General features: G+C 46.1%; 1 protein-coding gene across 10 annotated transcripts in view; it reads right to left on the bottom strand.

The window, feature by feature from the left end:
* Positions 1 to 4,947: 4,947 nt before the first annotated feature.
* WASF1 (WASP family member 1) overlaps positions 4,948 to 20,265 on the bottom strand; it is a 234,296-nt gene continuing 218,978 nt past the window's right edge. For all 10 annotated transcript variants that reach the window (XM_050951388.1, XM_050951387.1, XM_050951390.1 and 7 more), the window contains 4 exons: positions 19,837 to 20,009; positions 17,673 to 17,852; positions 15,068 to 15,681; positions 4,948 to 5,816 (listed from right to left, as the gene is read on the bottom strand). In XM_050951388.1, the coding sequence (XP_050807345.1) occupies positions 5,659 to 5,816; positions 15,068 to 15,681; positions 17,673 to 17,852; positions 19,837 to 20,009 (1,125 nt within the window). In that variant the 3' untranslated portion in view covers positions 4,948 to 5,658. The remainder of the gene's footprint in view (positions 5,817 to 15,067; positions 15,682 to 17,672; positions 17,853 to 19,836; positions 20,010 to 20,265) is intronic.

Raw genomic sequence — 20,265 nt, 5'->3', positions numbered from 1 at the left:
AGGTGCAGCAGGTACTCTATTCAGGGCAGCTTGGAAGCCAGCATCAGTTGAATTCTGCAGGTCAATGAAAACATCGAAAACCACTTCCATTTTGCCAAATAGGCCGTTCTGGTAGAGGGCTTTCTACAGTTGAGTAGGACCTATTGAACTGCCACTGAACACGACTCTTCCTCCTCATCTAGTCACGAAGCAGCCGTCCCGTGAGATGCAGGGTGCTGAGTGAGGCATGCAAGGTGCGACTGTGATTCTTTGAGAGTACATTGGGATGGAGAGCAAGGGATATGGAAGGCTGAACTGACCGTGTGAGGAGGTCAGGTAACTAGCACTGCCTCGGCCACATTGGGACAATGATAATGAGCTTGACCTGATCTGTCTTCAGCTTGAGGATGACCTGTGGGATGACTGAGATCGGGGAAAGCATACAGGAGAGTTTGATGCTTTCCATTTCATTGGGCAGTCGACAGGGACCCTGGACTGAGGCCCCCTTGAGTGGAACAGATGCCATTTCCTGTTGTTCCTCATGGCAAACAGGTCAATCATTGGAATGCCCCAAGCCACAAAGATGACCCAGAGGACACTTGAGGTTCAGGGAAAAATTCCTGCTGAGATGGTCCATGAGATGATTCTGGATCCCGGGCAAGTGGTCAGCTATCGGAGCGATACTCTCCTCAGTGCAGAATTGCCACAACTTGACTGCCTCTTGGCAGAGCTCTCTGGAGTGTGCTCCCCCTTGCATGGTCACATAATACACTGAGGTGCTAATGTAGATAAGTATGTGAACCAATGAGCCCCTCATATAGTCCAGAAAAGCATGACATGAATTATAGATGGCCTGAAACTCCAGCACACTGATATTCAGTGAGTTCTCCTGCTCCGGCCACAGAGCTTGAACTTTCAGTGACTCCAGATGTGTTCCCCAGGGAGAGAGGTATTGGCTGGTAAGGGCCAGACAAAGGGAACACCGGACAAACATTCTCTGGAAGCATCCACCACTGCAAGGTTTCTAGGACCAGTGGAGGGAGACAGACCAACCTGTCCAAGGAGTTAAGTCAGACAATAAACTGTCCTGAGCCACATTTGAAGGGGTAAAGAGACAACCTTGCAAACTGGACCACCTGGGTGCAAGTGGATGTGGCTAAAGAGCCTCAGGTACATCCGAGCTATTGTGGAAGGCTGAGGCAAAGGTGACAAATCGCCTGAAAACAGTCAGCAAAAATGCTCTTGAACTCGTAGAGTCTATTGGCACCCCAATGAACTCGATTATTTTGAGTGGGAACCAAAGTTGATTTTCTGGTGTTTAAGATCAGATCCAACTGGTCAAGCAAGTTCAGCATAATGTCAATATGAGAGAACTTCCCCTTCCCCTCAGTAGCCAGTCATCCAGGTATGAGAAGATGTGGATTCCTTCCCTTCTGAGGTATGCTGTCACCATGACCATGAATTTGGTAAAAACCCAGGGGCAGAAGAGAGACTGAAGGGAAGCACCATATACTGAAAGTGGCGCTCCTCTATGACAAACAGAGAATTTTCTGTGGCTTGACAAAATTGCCATGTGAAAGTGGGCATCCTGAAGGTCCTGAGCAGCAAACCAGTCATTCTGAGACAACATGGGGAAGACAGGCAATAGAATGACCATGCAGAAATTCATATATCTGATATATTTGTTTAGGCCATGGAGATTGAGAATGGGTCTTACTCTTTCCTTGGATTTGGGCACCAGAAAGTACTGAGAATAGAAGCCCTAACCCCACTGTACCAGCGGAACCACCTCCAGCATTCCCAAAGCCAGTAGAGAGTGGACCTGCTCGAGGAGCCGTATTTTGTGACAGAGGTCCCTGAAGAGGCACAGGGAGGAAGTGGAGAGGAATGGACGGCAACTGGATGGCATAGCCCTATTTGACAATGCTTAGGACCCAACTGTCAGCAGTGACTGAACCCAAGCATTGTAAAAGTGAGTCAGCCTGTCCCCAAATGGAAGGGATGGGGAGAATGGAGTGATGACTGGAACACTAGTTTGGACCAAGAAGTCAAACTAGGTACTTGAGGAGTGCCAGGGAAGGAGTGTCAACTGCCCAGACCCTGGATCCAAATGCCTCCTCCTCTGGGACCTATGCCCCTTTCTGTGGTAGTCACACTGTCTTGTGGGAGAGAGAAGCTACCCAAAATGTGCACTGCGGATGATACTGCTGCTGCTGTTGACCACTGTAGTGGCACCGCTGCACTGCCAACATATGCACCCCCAAGGACTGTAGGATAGCCCTACAGTCCTTGAAGGAGTGCAAAGTCTCATTCATCTTTGTCTGAGAAAAGGAATCGGCTGTCAAAAGGCAAATCCTGTATGGCCTGTTGTACATTGGGAGCAATGCCTGAATTCTGCAGCCAGGAAGCCCTTCTTGTGGTCATCGCCAAGGCCAAGACTGGCCGAGGAATCCACAATGTCCAGCACACACTGCAACAAATTCTTAGCTACCAAGCAGCCTTCGATAACAAATGCCCAAAATTCCTCCCTTGAGGCTTTATGCAGCTGGTCCACAAACTTAGACAGAGTTGTCTAGTTCATGAAGTTATATTTGGACAGCAACGCCTACTGGTTAGCAATGCCCATCTGTTAGGAAGGGAAGAAGAGGTGTAAATCTTCCTACCCTTCAAGTCCATCCATTTAGAGTCCTTATCCTTGGGAGCAGACTTAACTGTGCCCTACCGGGCTGTATCACTGACTACAGTTATGACCAGAGAGTTTGGGGATGGATGCGAGTAATAACCCTGAAACCCCTGCACCAACACATAGTAGGTGGTACTGAAGCCAGCATGCTTCAGAGAACCTTAGCAGGCTCAAGGAGAGCATGATTAATAGAGAGGGCCACTCCCAGGGCAAATGGCTGCATGATGTCCAAAAACTTATGGATATTCTTTTGCAGGAACTCCAGTTGAATATCCAGGGAAGCAGTCACGTGCCACAAAGGTCCTGGTATGCCTTGAAATCCTCTGGTACTGAAGAAGAGGAAGAGCCAGGCACTGCAGAATTCTCCAGGGACAGAGACGAAGAAGTTACCTGTTCCAGAACTGGGTCCTTTTCCAGGACTGATGGACTTCGATGGGATGACTGTGAAGGCTCCATGAGGGGAAGGTTCACAATGCCTGGGCCTGCACTGAATCAAGTCACTGCCACAGGCCTGCTCAGTGGGCTTAGAATGACTTGAGGAGTGGGACCTTTGCAACAGAGGGGAATCCCATGACAGGTGTCAATTCTGGTACCCCTTGTGCTCTAGGAGCAACCCCTGATGTGGGTCAGGCAATGGAGAACAGGAGGAAGATCCCTACCTGGATGTCGGAGTCCTGGGTTTCAGGGGATAAAGATGGAGCCAGCCCTGAGGGTGCAAGCAACTGGTCTGATTCAGCTGGACCTCAAAATGAAGAAAGAACTGGCACCAATGGTGGAAATGGTACCGCGAACTGAGTATGCCTCTGCTGTTTCCAGTTGTAGAAGTAGAGTTGAACTCCCAAAGTGGGCAGCAGTATCAAGGTGACTAATGGTACCTAAGTGGGGGGCAGAGTGTGCCACCACACTAACATTGGCAGCATCAACAGTAGAGGTGCTGAAGCGGTTCCTGGTGCTGAGGAAGGACTTTGGCCCAGCTCAGCCCTGCTTCCATTGAGTGTGGCAGGGAAACATCAGGATTTGGTGCTGATGGCCCCACAGGGTCAGGGGCTTGCCCAGTCAATGGAGCTATGAAAAATGCAGCCCTGGACCAAGGGAGATTGGGATAGAAAGGCAGAGAAGGTCCATTGCTGCCTGATATGCCGCCAGTATTGCTCTCATCAGTACTAGACTCAATGGATGACCCAGGCCCAGAACAAAAGTCAATGGTATGGAGTCAGACTTCCCACCATGGTAGTGTTTGAGGGGACCTGTGCACTGGTATTCACACCGTAGCAGTCTATGATCTTTCTGGAGGAGGCAGACAAGTCCCCATGTGACCTGGAGTGGCCATGATCAGTCTTGCGTGACCTTTTCCTTGCCACACTTGATGGGCAGCAACTTCTCAGTCTCTTCAGAGAGGTACCAGTTGGAGGATGCAAAGTGGCAGCACTCTCAGAACCTGAGGGTGACTTCCACTCCAGCATAGGCATTGGTGCTGAAGCAGGCTGCATGGCCTGTTCAAGCAGGTGCTGCTTTAGACGAAGATCTCTTGCAACCTGAGACCATTTCATGAATGATTTGCAAATTGAACACTGCTCCTTGAAGTGGGCTTTGCTTAAGCACAGCAAGCATTGGGTGTGGGGAATATTCCCCCACACAACGGTGAGGGCATCACTAGGGAAATAAACAAAATCTAACACACACTCCACCAAGGGTACTAATTAACTATATATAACTAGAAAAAGTCACTAAGAAAGAGAGGTTGCAAGAACACAAACCATACAGAGCTCTGACTCCAGCCACTAGTGGTAAGATGGAAGTGAGGGGGGGTCAGGGCAGCACTGCCCCATATAGCCAGGGGATGTGGCAATGACAGACGAAAGCAGCCCCTCTATGGGTATTATGAGACAAAAGTCTCTGGCTCTGGTGCATTGGGCGGACACACACCTAGGTGGAATACATGGTTGCATCTACTTGAAGAACTCTGAATTGAGTCCAAAATTGCATTGGCTTTTTGTGTATATGGATGTGGCTGACATGCAGTATAAATTAGACAGCATGAGACATGATTTTGCAATAGCATCTAGTTCTCTTTGTGTTTCACAGGTTTCTCCCTCAACGAACATATTGTTCTGATTATTGCCTCCCCCCATGTACCACAGGTACTTTTGAAAATGTAATCCAAGTTACTTAGAAGCATAAGTAGTCTTTTTTTATAAGTGATTTAGGCACTTTTGAAAATCTTGCCCTTCAGCTCCTAAGTAATGCCAGAAAAAGGGCGACTTTATTAAAAAAGCAACAGCTAAGAACATTTACCATTTATTAAACCAAACTGTTATTTTTAACAGTTACATAAGTTACACAGCATGTTTAAGTCAGAAGATTTCACACAGAAAAAAATTTAAACTTTTGTATGCAGGCAAAATAGTACCACACGATATGTACCTGGGAGGGAGGGGGAAACCTCTAAACATTCAAATAAGGCCATAATTATTTAAAAAACAACAATAAAAGCCCCCAAAGATCCTTTTTTCCTTTCATTGTGTTCAGTGCTGCTAACTATATGTACCTTCTTAGTGTACAGATGTATATTTTGATAGCTAGGTTTTTAAAAACATTTATCAAAAATGGAATAAGGCTCATTAGTACATACAGCTGCCCTCGGAATTTCAATCTCAGTTACCTTCATTAACTTAAAATTCACAAAGTGCACAGTTAAGATATGCCAAAATATTGAAACTGCTACTCTACCAACAGCTGCCCATGCTTAATACTTAGTGGTCTACTGGAACAAAATATGTTCTTTCAAAAAAAGAAAAGAAAAGCCACTGTAAAACATTTAGTTTCAAAGATGTGCTAGTAGTCTACAAGAAAACGGAAAAGTAGAAAAACATGGATTAATGATGTGTAGTGTAAAGAAAAAAAATACAAAACCCACTAGAAATGACCATCAAATGTTTTCAAAGAACAATCACCACAATGGACATTAGCATTCAGTGTATATCAATGTATCTATTTCACTCCAACCAATCCACTTCATCAAACTCTGAATCATCTTCTGAATCACTGTATTCCACAGCAATGCGGCGAGACAATATAGTGGCAACATCATTCTCAATGCGCTCATGTTTAGCTTCTTGTTCACGCTGCTCTTCGACTTTGCGTAGCTGAATACCTAAATCACAAACATAATAATCATTCTTTGTTCTTATGCATAATACTCTTACCCACAGCTCTCAAATTGATCGAGAACACTGCCTGTCAGAGACGTAACTAATATATCCATTTTAAGAAGAAATTGCTGTACTAGATCAGAAGTCCATCTAATCCACTATCCTGCCTCTGAAAGTAGCTCATAGCAGATGTTTCTGAGAAATAAACCCTAAAAACCTTAACTCTGCAGTGACACTACAATAACTATATGATTATGATCAAAACATTTCAGTAGCTTTGTTCCCAGATTAAACCGATTTTTAAATACAGTTTTTTCGTATATTTTTTCTCTTCGTGGTTTCACTTAAGGTTGCTTGGGTACCTTAACACACTTGGCTTGCCTTTATGTGTAATCTTAAATCTGAATTTCCTGATTTGGAATGCTAGGCTTTCAAATAATTAAAACATTGCTGCTGTATTTTTTACCTTAAGTTTCACACTCTCAACCTCAACTCCCTCTTAACAGAGTTTTGTTTGGGAATGTCCTTGTTTAAAAAATAAAACACTAAAAATGTCCATTCCCAAAGAAAATACTGTGATGTTTCTCGTAATTTGAAGGTGTATAGTATGAATCTTTAAAAATATATATATACTTTTGAGGCCAGGGCAAAACAGCTGAAGTCTACTGGTGAATCTGGCAATTACAATTGATTTTTTGTTTAGAAGAGTGTGTTACAGAGACCCCTCTCTATGTGAAAGGAGGGATGAGGAAATCTGAGTCTGAGTTCCAACATGCCTGCACTTTAAGAAAAAGATGGTTACTCACCTTTGTAACTGTTGTTCTTAGAGTTGTGTTGCTCATATGCATTTCAATTAGGTGTGTGCGTGCCGCGTGCACGTTCGCCGGAAGACTTTTACCTTAGCAACACTCGGTGGGTCAGCTGGGTGCCCCCTGGAGTGGCGCTGCTATGGCGTCGGAAATATACCCCTGCCGACCCAACTGCCCCTCAGTTCCTTCTTGCCGGCTACTCCGACAGTGGGGAAGGATGGCGGGTTTGGAATGGATATGAGCAACACATCTCGAAGAACAACAGTTACAAAGGTGAGTAACCGTCTTTTCTTCTTTGAGTGCTTGCTCATATCAATTCCAATTAGGTGATTCCCAAGCCTTACCTAGGTGGTGGGGTCGAAGTGAGATGTTGCAGAATGCAAAACTGCTGAGCCAAAGGCTGCATCATCTCTGGACTGTTGAACCAGAGCATGATGTGAAGCAAAGGTGTGGACCGAAGTCCAGGTAGCTGCGCGACATATCTCTTGGATAGGTACACAAGCCAGGAAGGCGGCAGATGAAGCCTGAGCCCTGGTAGAATGCACGGTGATGAGCCAAATCATACCAAGTGCAGATGCACGCTGTCACCCAAGATGAGATCCTCTGAGAGGAAACAGGTAGGCCTTTCATTTGGTCTGCTACCGCGACGAAGAGTTGGGGCATTTTATGAAAGGGTTTTGTCCGCTCAATATAAAATGCGAGCGCTCTACGGACGTTCAGGGAGTGCAACTGTTGCTCCCATCGCGTTGAGTGTGGCTTTGGGAAGAAGACCGGGAGAAAGATGTCCTGGTTAACATGGAGTACTTGGGGGTATAAGCGCTCCAAGCCCTTGAGGAACCTCGAAACAATAGAGCGAGAGAACATGGAACGGTCATCTTCCCCTGGGTGGAAGGTAGAGATGGCTGCCAAGTGTAGCATCAGTGATGATACTGCTAGGCCCTACTGTTTGAGAGACCAGAGGTAGTCCAAAATAGAGGGAATCAAGACCTCAGTGGGAGTAAGATTATGCATTTCGCACCAGCAGGAGAAACGCTTCCACTTGGCCAGATATATTGACCAGGTAGAAGGTTTCCTGCTACCAAGGAGAACTTGTCATACTGATGCACAGCAACGTAACTCTGACTGGTTTAGCCACGCAGCAGCCACACTGTGAGGTGAAGGGCCTGCAGGTCTGGGTGGCGAAGCGTGCTGTGGTCCTGAGTTATGAGGTCTGGGTGGAGTGGCAGGGTAATTGGGTTGGCTATCGACAGGTCGAGCAACGTGGTGTACCAGTGCTGCCTGGGCCACGCTGGAGCGATTGTGATTAGGCGCGCTCTGTCGCTGCGGAGTTTTAGCAGGACCTTGTGAACCAGCGGGAATGGTGGGAAGGCATAAAACAGCCGGCTGTTCCACGGCATCGGGAAAGCGTCCGAGATCGATCCCATGGAGAGACCTTGGAAGGAGCAGAACATCTGGCATTTCCTGTTCGCGCGGGAAGTGAAGAGGTCTATGTGGGGAAATCCCCACTTCTGGAAAACAGAATGCATAACATCCTGACGGGTCGACCACTCGTGAGACAGGAAGGACCTGCTGAGTCGATCCGCCAGAGTGTTCCGAACCCCTGAGAGAGAGGATGCTACCAGGTCTATCGAGTGGGCTATGCAAAAGTCCCAGAGTTGGATGGCCTCCTGACAAAGGGGGGGAAGATCGGTTCCCTCCCTGCTTGTTTATGTAGTACATGGCCATTGTGTTGTCTGTAAACACTGAGACACAACAGCCTTGTAAATGTTGCTGGAACACCTGGCACGCCAGGCGGACTGCTCTCAGTTCTTGGACATTTATGTGTAATGTCAGCTCCTGAGATGACCAGAGGCCTTGAGTACGAAGGGGTCCGAGGTGAGCACCCCAGCCAAGAGATGACGCGTCCGTCGTCAGGGACATTGAGGGCTGGGGCGGATGGAACGGCAGCCCTGTACACACCAGGGAGGGAGTTATCCACCAGTCTAGGGAGCCTAGGGTGCTTGGGGGAATGGTGACCATCGTGTCTAATGGGTCCCTGCCCGGGTGGTATACCGAGTTGAGCCAAACTTGGAGAGGACGGAGGCGGAGTCTGGTGTATTTGGTTATGAATGTGCAGGCAGCCATGTGACCCAGGAGACTGAGATAAGTGCGAGCCGAGGTCGTCAGGAAATTCTGTAGACCTCGGATGATTGTTGCCATCGCCTGAAACCGTGGCTGCGGTAAGCAGGCCCTGGCTAGATTGGAGTCCAGGATAGCTCCTATGAAGTCTAACCTATGCGTGGGAACCAGAGTGGATTTTTCTATACTGATCATCAGGCCTAGACGTGTGAATAGGTCCTTGACGATGCCCACATGCTGGGTGACTTGTGTCTCGGAGGCCCCTCGGCTGAGCCAGTCGTCCAGATATAGAAAAATGTGTATTCGACATTGGTGGAGATAGGCGGCGACTACGGCCATACACTTTGTAAATACCCTTGGGGCTGTAGAAAGGCCAAAGGGCAGGACCGTAAACTGGAAGTGCTAATGGTTGGCTACGAAGCGGAGGTACCTCCCGTGTGGAGGAAAAATGGTGATATGAAAGTACGCGTCCTTCATATCGAGGGCAGCATACCAGTCTCCAGGATCCAAGGATGGGATAATGGTCCCCAGGGATACCATGCGGAACTTCAACTTTATCATAAACTGGTCGAGTCCTCGCAGGTCTAGGATAGGTCTGAGACCTCCCTTCGACTTGGGGATTAGGAAATAATGGGAGTAAAACCCCTTGCCCCTTTCGTCCTTTGGTACCTCCTCTATAGCTCCCATGGCGAGGAGCGTCTGCACCTCTTGCAAGAAGAATTGCTCGTGAGAGGGGTCCTTGAAGAGGGACGGGATTAGAGGGTGGGAGGGCAGGGTTGAAATAAATTGGAGGTGGTACCCATACTCCACCGTGCATAGTACCCAGCGATCTGAAGTTAACTGGGACCATGCCGGGAGGAAGTAGGAGAGATGGTTGGAGACGGGAGGAGAAGGATCCTGGCCTGTAAGTGGTACTCCACTCTTGGGCGCACCTTCAAAAGTTTGTCTAAGGTCCGGCTGGTGGTTTCGAGGGACCTTGATTTTGGCCCCCTTGGAGTCCTGATTGTCGTTTACGACCACCTCGGCCGTGCCGCCTGCCAAAGTCCTGTCTTTGTCTAGGCGCAGAGTATGGGCGGTGAGGCTGGAGACGGAAAGGCCTACGTTGGGTCACCGGTGTATGCATGCCGAGAGAGCGCATTATGACCCTGTTGTCCTTCAGGCTTTGCAGCCTGGGGTCAGTCTTTTCTGAGAAGAGACCTTTACCATCAAATGGCAAGTCCTGAATGGTATACTGCAGCTCCGGTGGGAGGCTTGAAACCTGAAGCCATGAGAAGTGCCTCATGGGAACACCCGAGGCCAGAGTCCTGGCTGCTGATTCGGCTGCATCCAACGAGGCCTGGAGGGAAGTTCTGGCCACCTTTTTCCTTTCCTCCAAGAGGGCAGCGAACTCTTGGTGGGAGTCTTTAGGGAGTAGCTCCGTAAACCTACCCACTTCCGCCCAGGTGTTTGTAATTATAGCGGCTGAGCAGGGCTTGTTGATTTGCCACCCAGAGCTGTAAGGCGCCTGCCGAGTACACTTTGCGGCCGAGTAAGTCCATTCGCCTAGCCTCCTTCGATTTCGGGGCTGGTGCCTGCTGGCCATGGCGTTCTCTCTCATTAACAGACTGGACGACTAGTGAGCAAGGAGGAAGATGGACATACAAGTACTCATACCCTTTAGAGGGCACCATGTATTTACGCTCGACTCCCCTGGCCGCAGGAGGGATAGAGGCTGGAGACTGCCATATAATATCAGCATTGGCCTAGATGGTCCGAATAAACGGTAGGGCCACTCTGGTGGGGGCATCCGCCGACAGAATGTCCACTACCAGGTCCTCTACCTCCGGGACCTCCTCCACCTGGAGGTTCATACTGAGTGCTATCCTCCTCAGGAGGTCCTGATGGGCTCTCAGGTCGATTGGAGGAGGGCCGGAGGAGGATGTTCCTGCCACCGCCTCATCTGGAGAAGAGGAAGAGGAGATGCTGGGGATGAGCGGGTCCTGTGTGGCCTCTTGCTCTTGGGCGACCTCCTGCTCCAGTGGAACCTGGGAGTCCGGTAGGGGAACTGGGGCTTCCTCCGTAGCAGTCAGAGGAGGACGGCTAACTGTCGCCTCTGGCACTCGGTGCTCTGATGGGACAGAGCGGGACGGGATGGTATGCCTTGGGCCTGGTGGTACGCCCAGGGTGTCCAGAAAGACCACTGATGGGGGCCTTGCTCCTGGGCCTGGGTCTCTTGGAAGACTCTGGTGGGCACATCGGAATCGCGGTCCTGTGCATAAGAGCTGTCCACGTGGGACGACACTGATGCGTGTCTGGATGACCATGGAGGGGCTGAAAAGCCCTGTGCAGAGTCTCTGTCTCTAGTGGACCTTGCTCTACTCCGCACTAGGGACCGGTACCGGGAGGCATACCGGTACCGGGAAAGAGATCGGGACCTGCGACCGGAGCGGTGCTGGGAGGTCGACCGAGATCTCGAGGCTCGACGTCGGGAGCAGCTACAGGAGTCATGGTGCCTGGAGCCGTGCCAGGAGCTGGAGCGGTGCTGAGAGTAGCGGGCCGGCCAACGGAATACTGAATGGTGCCGCGAGTGCGACTGGTATTGAGGAGGAGAACGGTGCCGGGACTGCGAGCAGCATCGGGAGCAGGAGTGCCGACGGGACCTAGAACGTCTGTGGGACAGTGATCGTGAATGGTGCCGCTCTGCTCTGCCAACAGAGGATGGTCTTATCAAGGCAGGCTTGCTGATAGACTGTATTACCTGCATCGGCGGTGCCGGGGGTTGAGGCAGCGTCGACTCTGTCATGGCAATCAGATCCCTCGCCATTGAGAATATCTCCGGCATGGATGGAATAGTAAGCTCAACCACAGCTCGCGCCGGGGAGCTGACAGGCACTGGACTCGACGGCCCTTGTGGGACTGGAATCGACGGTGTTGTCGTCGGTGCCGCGGCAGGTGTCGGTGACGAGCAATCCGACTTAGACGAGCTCTCTGGCTGTAATGCAGGTGGCACAGAAGCAGCAGGAGTCTTAGGCTTTCTCGACCTTGGGGAGAGGGAGTGGTGCCGAGTCGACTTTGGTGCCGGTGCCGGCCGGTGCCGAGAGGCCTTGGCAGTACCGGCGCGGTCCGGTGCAAAGGAGGCGCTTCTGCCTGCCGATTGACCAGCACTCGGTGCCGAAGACAGAGGGGTAAGAGCTGCTTCCATGAGGAGCTGTTTTAGCCAAAAGTCACGCTCCTTTTTTGTTCTCGGCTTAAAAGCCTTGCAAATGGGACACTTATCTGCCAGGTGAGATTCCCCGAGGCACTTAAGGCAGGAGTCGTGTGGATCTCCTGTTGGCATCGGCTTGTGACAGGCCAAGCACGGTGCGGGGAAGGGGCTAATCCCCGAACTCCTCTTAACTATAACACTAACTATGAATGATAAAAATTAACTATAACTATATAACTTTGAACTATATACACAAAAATAACTAGAGAACTAAGAGTAGCTAGGGAGGTGGAGGTCAGTAAAACCGCACTCCACTGTTCCAACGACAGACACGGGTGGTAAGAAGGAACTGAGGGGCGGTTGGGTTGGCAGGGGTATATATCCGACGCCATAGCGGCGCCACTCCAGGGGGCGCCCAGCCGACCCACTGAGTGTTGCTAGGGTAAAAATCTTCCGGCGAATGTGCACGCGGTGCGTGCACACCTAATTGGAATCGATATGAGCAAGCACTCGAAGAAGAACCTCAGTTCCCCCAGCAGGGCTGCCCTGGTGAATCATACATGACTAGTACCTCCCCATACTGGGGGGGGGCACCAGCTAAAGTGGAGGACACGTGACCTGACACTGTGCCTCTGCGCTCCCCCCTGCCCCATGTTACCTGACAGGGGGTGCTCTGTCCTCCTGCTGTGCTGGCTCCCACCTCTGGCACCTTTGGCTGCCCTCCCTGGCAGCCAGGGACGGGCGGGGAGCAGGCCCGAGCCACTCTGGGTCATTGCTCCTTCCCTGGGAGAGAGCTGGCTGGGGAGGGGAAGCCGCGGCTTCCAGGGACAGGGGCCAACTCCGAGCATGCCAGGGAGCAGGGGGTGCTCCGGCTCACTCAGCCACGGTCCTGGGAAGCCCAGCCTGGGCAAGGGGCAGCCTGCCATTGCTACAGCCAGGCGCCCTCCCAGACTGTTGCTGTGTTGCACTGGGCAATGTCCCAGCACAGCCAGAAGTAGCTCTGGCCCCACCCCTTTTGCTTCCCACCTGGTTGGCTGCTGTGGGGGGGGCACTTGACCCTGCGTGCCCTCCTTGAAGCATTGCCTCTGTCTGTTGTGCAGTGCAGTGGAGGCAGCAGTGCCGTGGGAGGCCTTTCAAATCCTGATGTCCAAGGTAGCATGTGGCCATGGACCCTTTAAAAGTAACTTCCTACCAGTTAGAAGTCCTGGCACACATGTCCAGTTTCTCATGCAAAATAGCTAGAGAAAGGGTGGTGATTGGTAGAGTTACTTCTAATGTTACAAAAGCCTCATTTAAGTTACCTGAACCGGTGAGCAGATGCGGACCGTAACTTATATAATCATAACAATCTTAATAACGTCACTTAACTGCAACCTAATTGTTTCCAAGTATATAGTATATGCACAATATATTTCAGTGAATTTAACTGAAGAAATTTAAAGGGTTTGCAAGTCTATTGTTAAAATCATTTGGGACAAAAAAGACTGACAAATGTTATATGTCTTACACAGCTCATTTTAAATTTGATTTTAATGCAAACTCATGAACTGATTGATTTCAGAAAATTCATTCTATACTCAAAGAGTAAATGTTAGTTTGGGGAGGCTGAATCCCTGCTTTAAGCAAAAAATGGAACTCATCCTTAACTATGGAGTGCTGACGGGTTCCTCCACAATATTAAACGATAAAGATTCTAGTAGGGAGCCTTTGAGCACTCAGTCTTCAACAGGACAAAAGTTTAAAAATATATTTTTACTCCATTTCCTGTTTCCTAGCCAGGTTTTAATCTGTGACTCAGCTCTACTTTTCACCCCCAGGGTTACTTAGTTTCCTTAATAGTGTCTTCTGTAGGATTTTGTCAAAAGCTTTTAGATACTCGAATTATGCCAGTGGGCTCTCCTTGTATGCTTTTTTGCTGACCTGCTCAAATAATTCTAACAGAATAGAGAGGAATGATTTCCTTTTAGAGAATTCATGCTAGTTATTAGATGTAGGTGTTCTATACCTGTGTTTTTAGTTAAGTATCAGATGAGTAGCTGTGTTAGTCTGGATCTGTAAAAGCAGCAAAGAATCCTGTGGCACCTTATAGACTAACAGACGTTTTGGAGCATGAGCTTTCGTAGGTGAATACCCACTTCGTCGGATCCGACGAAGTGGGTATTCACCCATGAAAGCTCATGCTCCAAAACGTCTGTTAGTCTATAAGGTGCCACAGGATTCTTTGCTGTGTTTTTAGTTGTCACTTCAATCCATTTACTGGTACTAGAGCAACGCTAACTAGTCTGATTCCCAGGATCATCCCTACCAGTTTTTGTACAGATATATTTATCATTAGTTACCATCCAGTTCTCTGGTATAGTGGCTTACTTCACAGAAAGATTGCATTTGTTTTAAAGCACCTCAATTACTTCATTCTGAAGTTCTTTCAGAACCCTTTGATTTATACTGTTCAGAGTCCTGTTGGTTGAGTAAACTGAGATATAAAGAGGTTAATGTGATTTGCAGCAGGGAATATAACCCAGGAATCTCTCCTCTCTCACTTCTCTGCTCTAATCACTAGAAAACACTTGCTTATTGTGAACCATGTTAGATCTCTAAGTACAAATTCTGCTCTGCATGTTTAAGAGGATGCAGGAAAGCCTCTCCCACTGTACCTAAAAACACTGGAGAAGGATTCCAACTGGTGTTCAGGGCAGTACTAAAAGAGATCCTATAACCATGCATCAGCACCCCACAGTCCTAAGGGTTCATGGTTAGACCACTAGTTCACATGTTGTGATGTGAAGCATGTGCAAGATAGGAGAGCATCAGTAAGGTGCTGCCCCAGAAGGTTCCTCCATCGCTTTTGCTCTCCTGCCTTATATTGGCAAGAGGATTCTGGGACCCACTGTTCCACTAGGCAGCTCAGGGTTACAAAACAAAACTTTTACTACACTCCTGATAGGTGCAATTATGAGCTGAAAAAAAATTCATCTACTTGGCAAGCTGCATATTGTACAGAATACAAAGCAGCACCAGATTTAAGATACTCTTGTCAAATCTTTTTTCCAGAGGTGTAAATTATTCCATCCATTAAAAGTACATTGGCTTTATTAAACTGCTGAGACCAACTTCTGTTGTTCTTTTAGTGGCCAAACGTTACCTTTTCGTATTGCTTCCAGTAGAACACTTCTGGCATCGCTGATTACAGGTAGAGTTGATGGGTGGCGTTTGGGTTCAGGAGCAGGAATCACTTGGGATGGTGGAGATGGAGGCATTAGTGGAGCATGAGGGCCAGGAACAATGGTTGTGGGAGGATGAGAGAGGGTGGCAACTGAGACAGGAGATGAGGGTCGAATGCCAGGGGGAGGCAGTGGAGGAGGTGGGGGAGGAGGAGGAAGTCCTTGCACTTCAGCTTGTGGAACTGGCTGAACTGGTACAGTTTCACATACTTGGGCAGCTCTAGTGACTGGAGGAGAGGGCTGTGCTAGAGGTGGTGCGATTGGAGGAGGAGCTGGATGAAGAACTCCAGGAGCAATCTGGAGAGGAGCTGGTGGAGGTGGCACTGCTGGTGCTTGCAAAACAGCTGCTGGAGGTGGTGGTGGTGGAGGTATGGGTGGAGGAGGGGTGGAAGTCATTGCAGCTCTCAATGAAGAAGTGGACAAAGCAGATGGAAGAGGAGGAGGAGGAGGAGGGGGGGGTGTGGGGCTCACAAACACTGGTGTCCTGCCTGTTGCTGGTGACTGAGGACGATTTTCTATCAAACCTGTGGTGGAGCTGAAATACACAATAGTAGGGCAAGTTATTAAAACCACAAAGTGGAAAAACTGGCTAATATAATTATATTCATTTTTTTTGCTTGTTAATATTTAAGATCAGTAATTAAGGTTATAAAAAAGCTAAATTTACCCAGTCTAAAGGCATAGTATAGTTTTTTATTGTTTGGGTAGAACATACATCAGCCTTTTTCTTGCTAGCCTATAAATGTACTCAGGCAAATACCCGAGTTTATTTCTCTTATCTAAGATTTCCTACAGTAAGTAAAATTTTCCCTACACATAGTAGTAAAGCCAGAGATTTATTCAAAGTATGAGGAAAAGCTAGTAGAATGTGGCAGTCTTGATTTCACTGCAGATTTGAAAAAATGCAAAGAAGGTATCAATGTGAGATTTCTAAAGATAGCTACAGCACTCGACCCAAGATTTAAGAACCAGAAATGCCTTCCAAAATCTGAGTGAGACAAGGTGTGGAACATGCAGAAACTACAGAACTGGAACGACCTTGTGCTGGTGGCCTCTGATTGAGATGATGAAAATGAACATGTCATCAGCATGTTTATCATTTTTACAGTGCAAATATTTGTAATTAAAATAATATAAAATAAGCACTGTACACTTTGTATTCTGTTATATTTGAAAATGTAGAAAAATCCAAAAATATTTATATAAATGTATTAACTGTACAACTAAAACTGATTTATTGCAGTTATTTTTTAAATCTCACAATTAATCATCATTATTTTTTTAATTGTTTGAAAACCCTATTCTAAAGGGACTATTTTTATGGAATGATTAACTAGATAAACCATATCTCAGTTTCAAAGTCGTTTTAAGTTCATTGACAGGTCTAGTGGTACCGTACAAGATCAGTCATGCATAGCTACAGAGGAGTATATCTACACATAAGACACTCCTGTCTTTTCAGTCCTCAAAGAGACAAGAGATGACTGTAAATGTTATTTTTTAAAGTACAAGCTGCTAGAGGAATTTCTCAATCAGAATACTCAGGTAGGAAAATGTAACACTCATAACAAATGTTAACCCAATAAAAGAGGTATATTTCTGTGTATGATCCTTGGATAATGAAATACTTTCATTTGGACAGAGATGAAAATATTTTGCTGACGTAACAACATAATCTAGATTTACTCTTGTATACTCCACATAAAGATAAGGGGAACCCTACAAAAATCTAATCCATAAAGTATGATTTTGCTTGGATATGAAGTTACGTGGAAAAATACTGTCAGGATGATTGGTTTAGATTCTGGAATATTGGGATACAAAGACATAAAGAAGCAGAAAAATAAACTAAGAGAGAAATGTCTATAATTTAATCTATTTTGTAGACTATTGTCTGTCAATGGTTTTCAAAGTTATTTGATCACACTCCTGCTCTCTGTCTGTAGTTTACACCCCCCTCACCACACAATATACATATACCGATTAAAAAAAAATTAATGTGCAACTCTGACTAAATACTAAAACCAGTAAGCCATTGATTTAAACAGAGCCAACGATCCATTGTAATAAGAGCAAAAGGAAAACTGTGACTGTGGTCGAAACTTACAATTAAATGTGCAAACTGCATTGTAGCAAATGGAATAACATACAGATAGTAACAAACGACTTTGTACAATGCTATGCAAGCTGAACTGAAATCTGTCAAAATGAACGGTGCCATCTGAGAACCTGATATGTCTGGAGGAATCAGATTTGCTAGTTATTCATTGCTGTGGGTAAAAGACGCACAGTCCGTTTCCCCCCCTTAAAGCTTCTCATGACCCCTAGAATACATTGCACACACCCCGCCCAGGTCAGCCCTCCACCCAGTCTGAGAACCTCTGGTCTATGTTGCTCTCTGGGCTGAAATCAAGTGCAATGATGATACTGCTTGCTTCTTCAAAGGAAAGTCTTGCATATCTGTACCTTTTTCAGAGATGTATGTCAGTTTATTGTTGGAAAGTTGTTCCAAACCGGACTCCTTACCTAATACAAGGAGGTATGGGTTTCACATCCCCTGCACCATGCATTGGTGGAGGGGGTGGTGGCTCATGTGGTCTGACTAACACTCGCTCCTCAGCTCTGCTCAGAAGTTCAGTCATCTGACTATAAGGTAATGCAGAAAGGGAGTAGGATCCATCCATATGATCCACATATGGCTGAGGTCTGAGAAAAAACAAAGGACATTTTCCACTTAAAAATTGTCTTGCTGATGATCACAGATACATGCATTAGTAGAAATCATTCATTACTTAGCTTAGCTACTGCATTATACTTCAGTTTGATCTCTGAATTAAATTCCCTCTCTGCACAAGAGATGCCAATCGAACTGTGGTTTTTAATCTTGTTTCTTTTCCCTTTCTGCCCTACTGCAGTTCAAATGTTAAACAGTTTTCCATTGGTAAACCATACAATTCCTATAGTATGTGTCTGTGATGTTAGTGTTTATTATTCAGACTTTACTGAATTAAACAAATATAACAGTGTTATTAGGAACAGGTTTACAGTATGAAACAGTCATGTGCCTGTAGTGGTTTGTGATTCAAAATCTTTTCATATGCAAACATTGTTTTACTACTTTCCTAAATTATATAGCAATACATCACATATTGTAGTACTTCTAACAGTTTTATAAAACATTTTATCAAGGCATTACTGTGTTTGACTGTCTTGTGGCCACACAACTTAACGTAGAGTTGACCTGATCTCCTCCCAAATGCAATGTTGCAAGCTAATATACTTTAACAAGGTAACTTAAAGTGTACTATAATGTTGGATGAGTTATCTTCATTTTACTGCTACAACAGCTTAAAATACTTCAATCTACTGTTAAAATCAACGCTGGCTTTTGTCTTAAAGATCTGGTCCAACACCAATTAAGAAATGTTTACAGATGTAACTGTTTAATTAAAATGTTGATAAAGATCACAATTTCTCTGAAGTCAGAGGAAAATTGTTTGCAGTACACTTTCTAATTGCTGGTGGTTCCACTGTAGGTTTCTGGATAGCGCTCATGACTGTAATGTCTAAGCACAGTATTAGATGGTCACTGTTGATCCTTGGGGCTCTGGGGTTTCAAGTGGTTCTGCAATCACTCTGCTGTGGAATCGGGCACACACTTGCATGAAGGGTGTGGAAGGGAAGGTGATATACTCCTTATGGGGAGCTAACACAGTGGAATACACCTATGTGGTTTTTTTCACAGAAGAGCTGCACTTTTAAGGAGGGTTTCATCATAACCTGAGTTGTAAATTACAAATTGAAATGCACTTGAAACCATTTTAGACTTTTCATTCTACATCATTGTAAGTAGAGTTTTCACTAGGTCAGAGTTCTCAATAGGCAGGTTCTTTATTTCAGGCACAACATCCTGGATCCTACAGTCTGCCACAGGCAACAACTATTAATAGGGCTACCAGATAATCTTAAAAATTGTCTTATTTAAAAGGCTGAACAAAAAAACAAGCACCCCCCCAAAAAAACCCCTATTTCTTTTTAATTTTCAAGATAAATGTTATTTGAGTGTCAGCTCTCTTTCCTAGTACAGTTCCTCAGTTGGTTACATGCTTTTGGTTTTGCACAAACACTACAGGTATTTCACCTGAAATGCTATTGTCAGCCACCTGCAGAAGTATATTATGAAAAGAGAATTTAGCATGTTAAGGTTTGCAGAAACTTAAATCAAATTCTAGATTCAAGCAAGAGTAAATAAGTTCAGTGATCTCATCCAAGTGGATAATTTGTTCACATCACAAAACCACCACATAATACTGGCAGTTTCTGCTCAAGTAAATCAGAAGACTAGAATAACAGGGGTTGTTGTAGGTCAGGACTGAAATACAGTGACAAATCTGTGTGCAAGCCTACACCAATAATATTAGACTGATAAATGGGTAACAAAAACACACACCTATCCCCCATAACAATGAATTCCAGAGATATAAATTATTATTTAAAATGACAAGGTAATAAACCCTTTAAAACACCTTGGTGAAAGAACTTCAAAATTCTCTTTTGGTAGAGGCAATTCTGTTATCACCACTGCATTCTGAGTACTGCACCACATATACAGTCATTTACATCATAAATATATTTAGCCAAGGGTAAGATGAATGTCTCAAAATAAAGGAAGGAAAGAAACAAAAGAAACCTTGAGTCGAAATGCAAGGCTGGGCCATTAGCAACTTCAATGTGCTTATGTAAGAGATTAGCGTCATCCTCAGCAAGCTCTGGACCTTGGGCTAACTTCTGCCACTCTCGCCGTCTGTCATGAGGCGCCCTGGGCACTTTTTCCGGTTCATGTGGGCGATCTAGATTCTTCTGCTGTAAGAGTTATGCAAACAAAACTGACAGTCTTTTTAAAGAGGAATGCTTTTAAAATCAGTTACAAAACAGAGAGAGAGAAAACTTGATTCCAGTGCAAGAAAAAAAATTATTCAAACCAGAACAGAAAATGAAGGCGTAATAGAGGGCGACACTTCAGTTTTATATGATACTTAGCTAAAGAATCACCAAATGATGGTACTAAGTTCATTCAAAATCTAAATCTAATCTGGCTTGAAATATGTCTTAAATGAGA

Source organism: Gopherus flavomarginatus, chromosome 4, assembly GCF_025201925.1.
Source record: "Gopherus flavomarginatus isolate rGopFla2 chromosome 4, rGopFla2.mat.asm, whole genome shotgun sequence".
Lineage (NCBI taxonomy): Eukaryota > Metazoa > Chordata > Testudines > Testudinidae > Gopherus > Gopherus flavomarginatus.
This window is presented reverse-complemented; position numbering and strand designations above follow the sequence as displayed.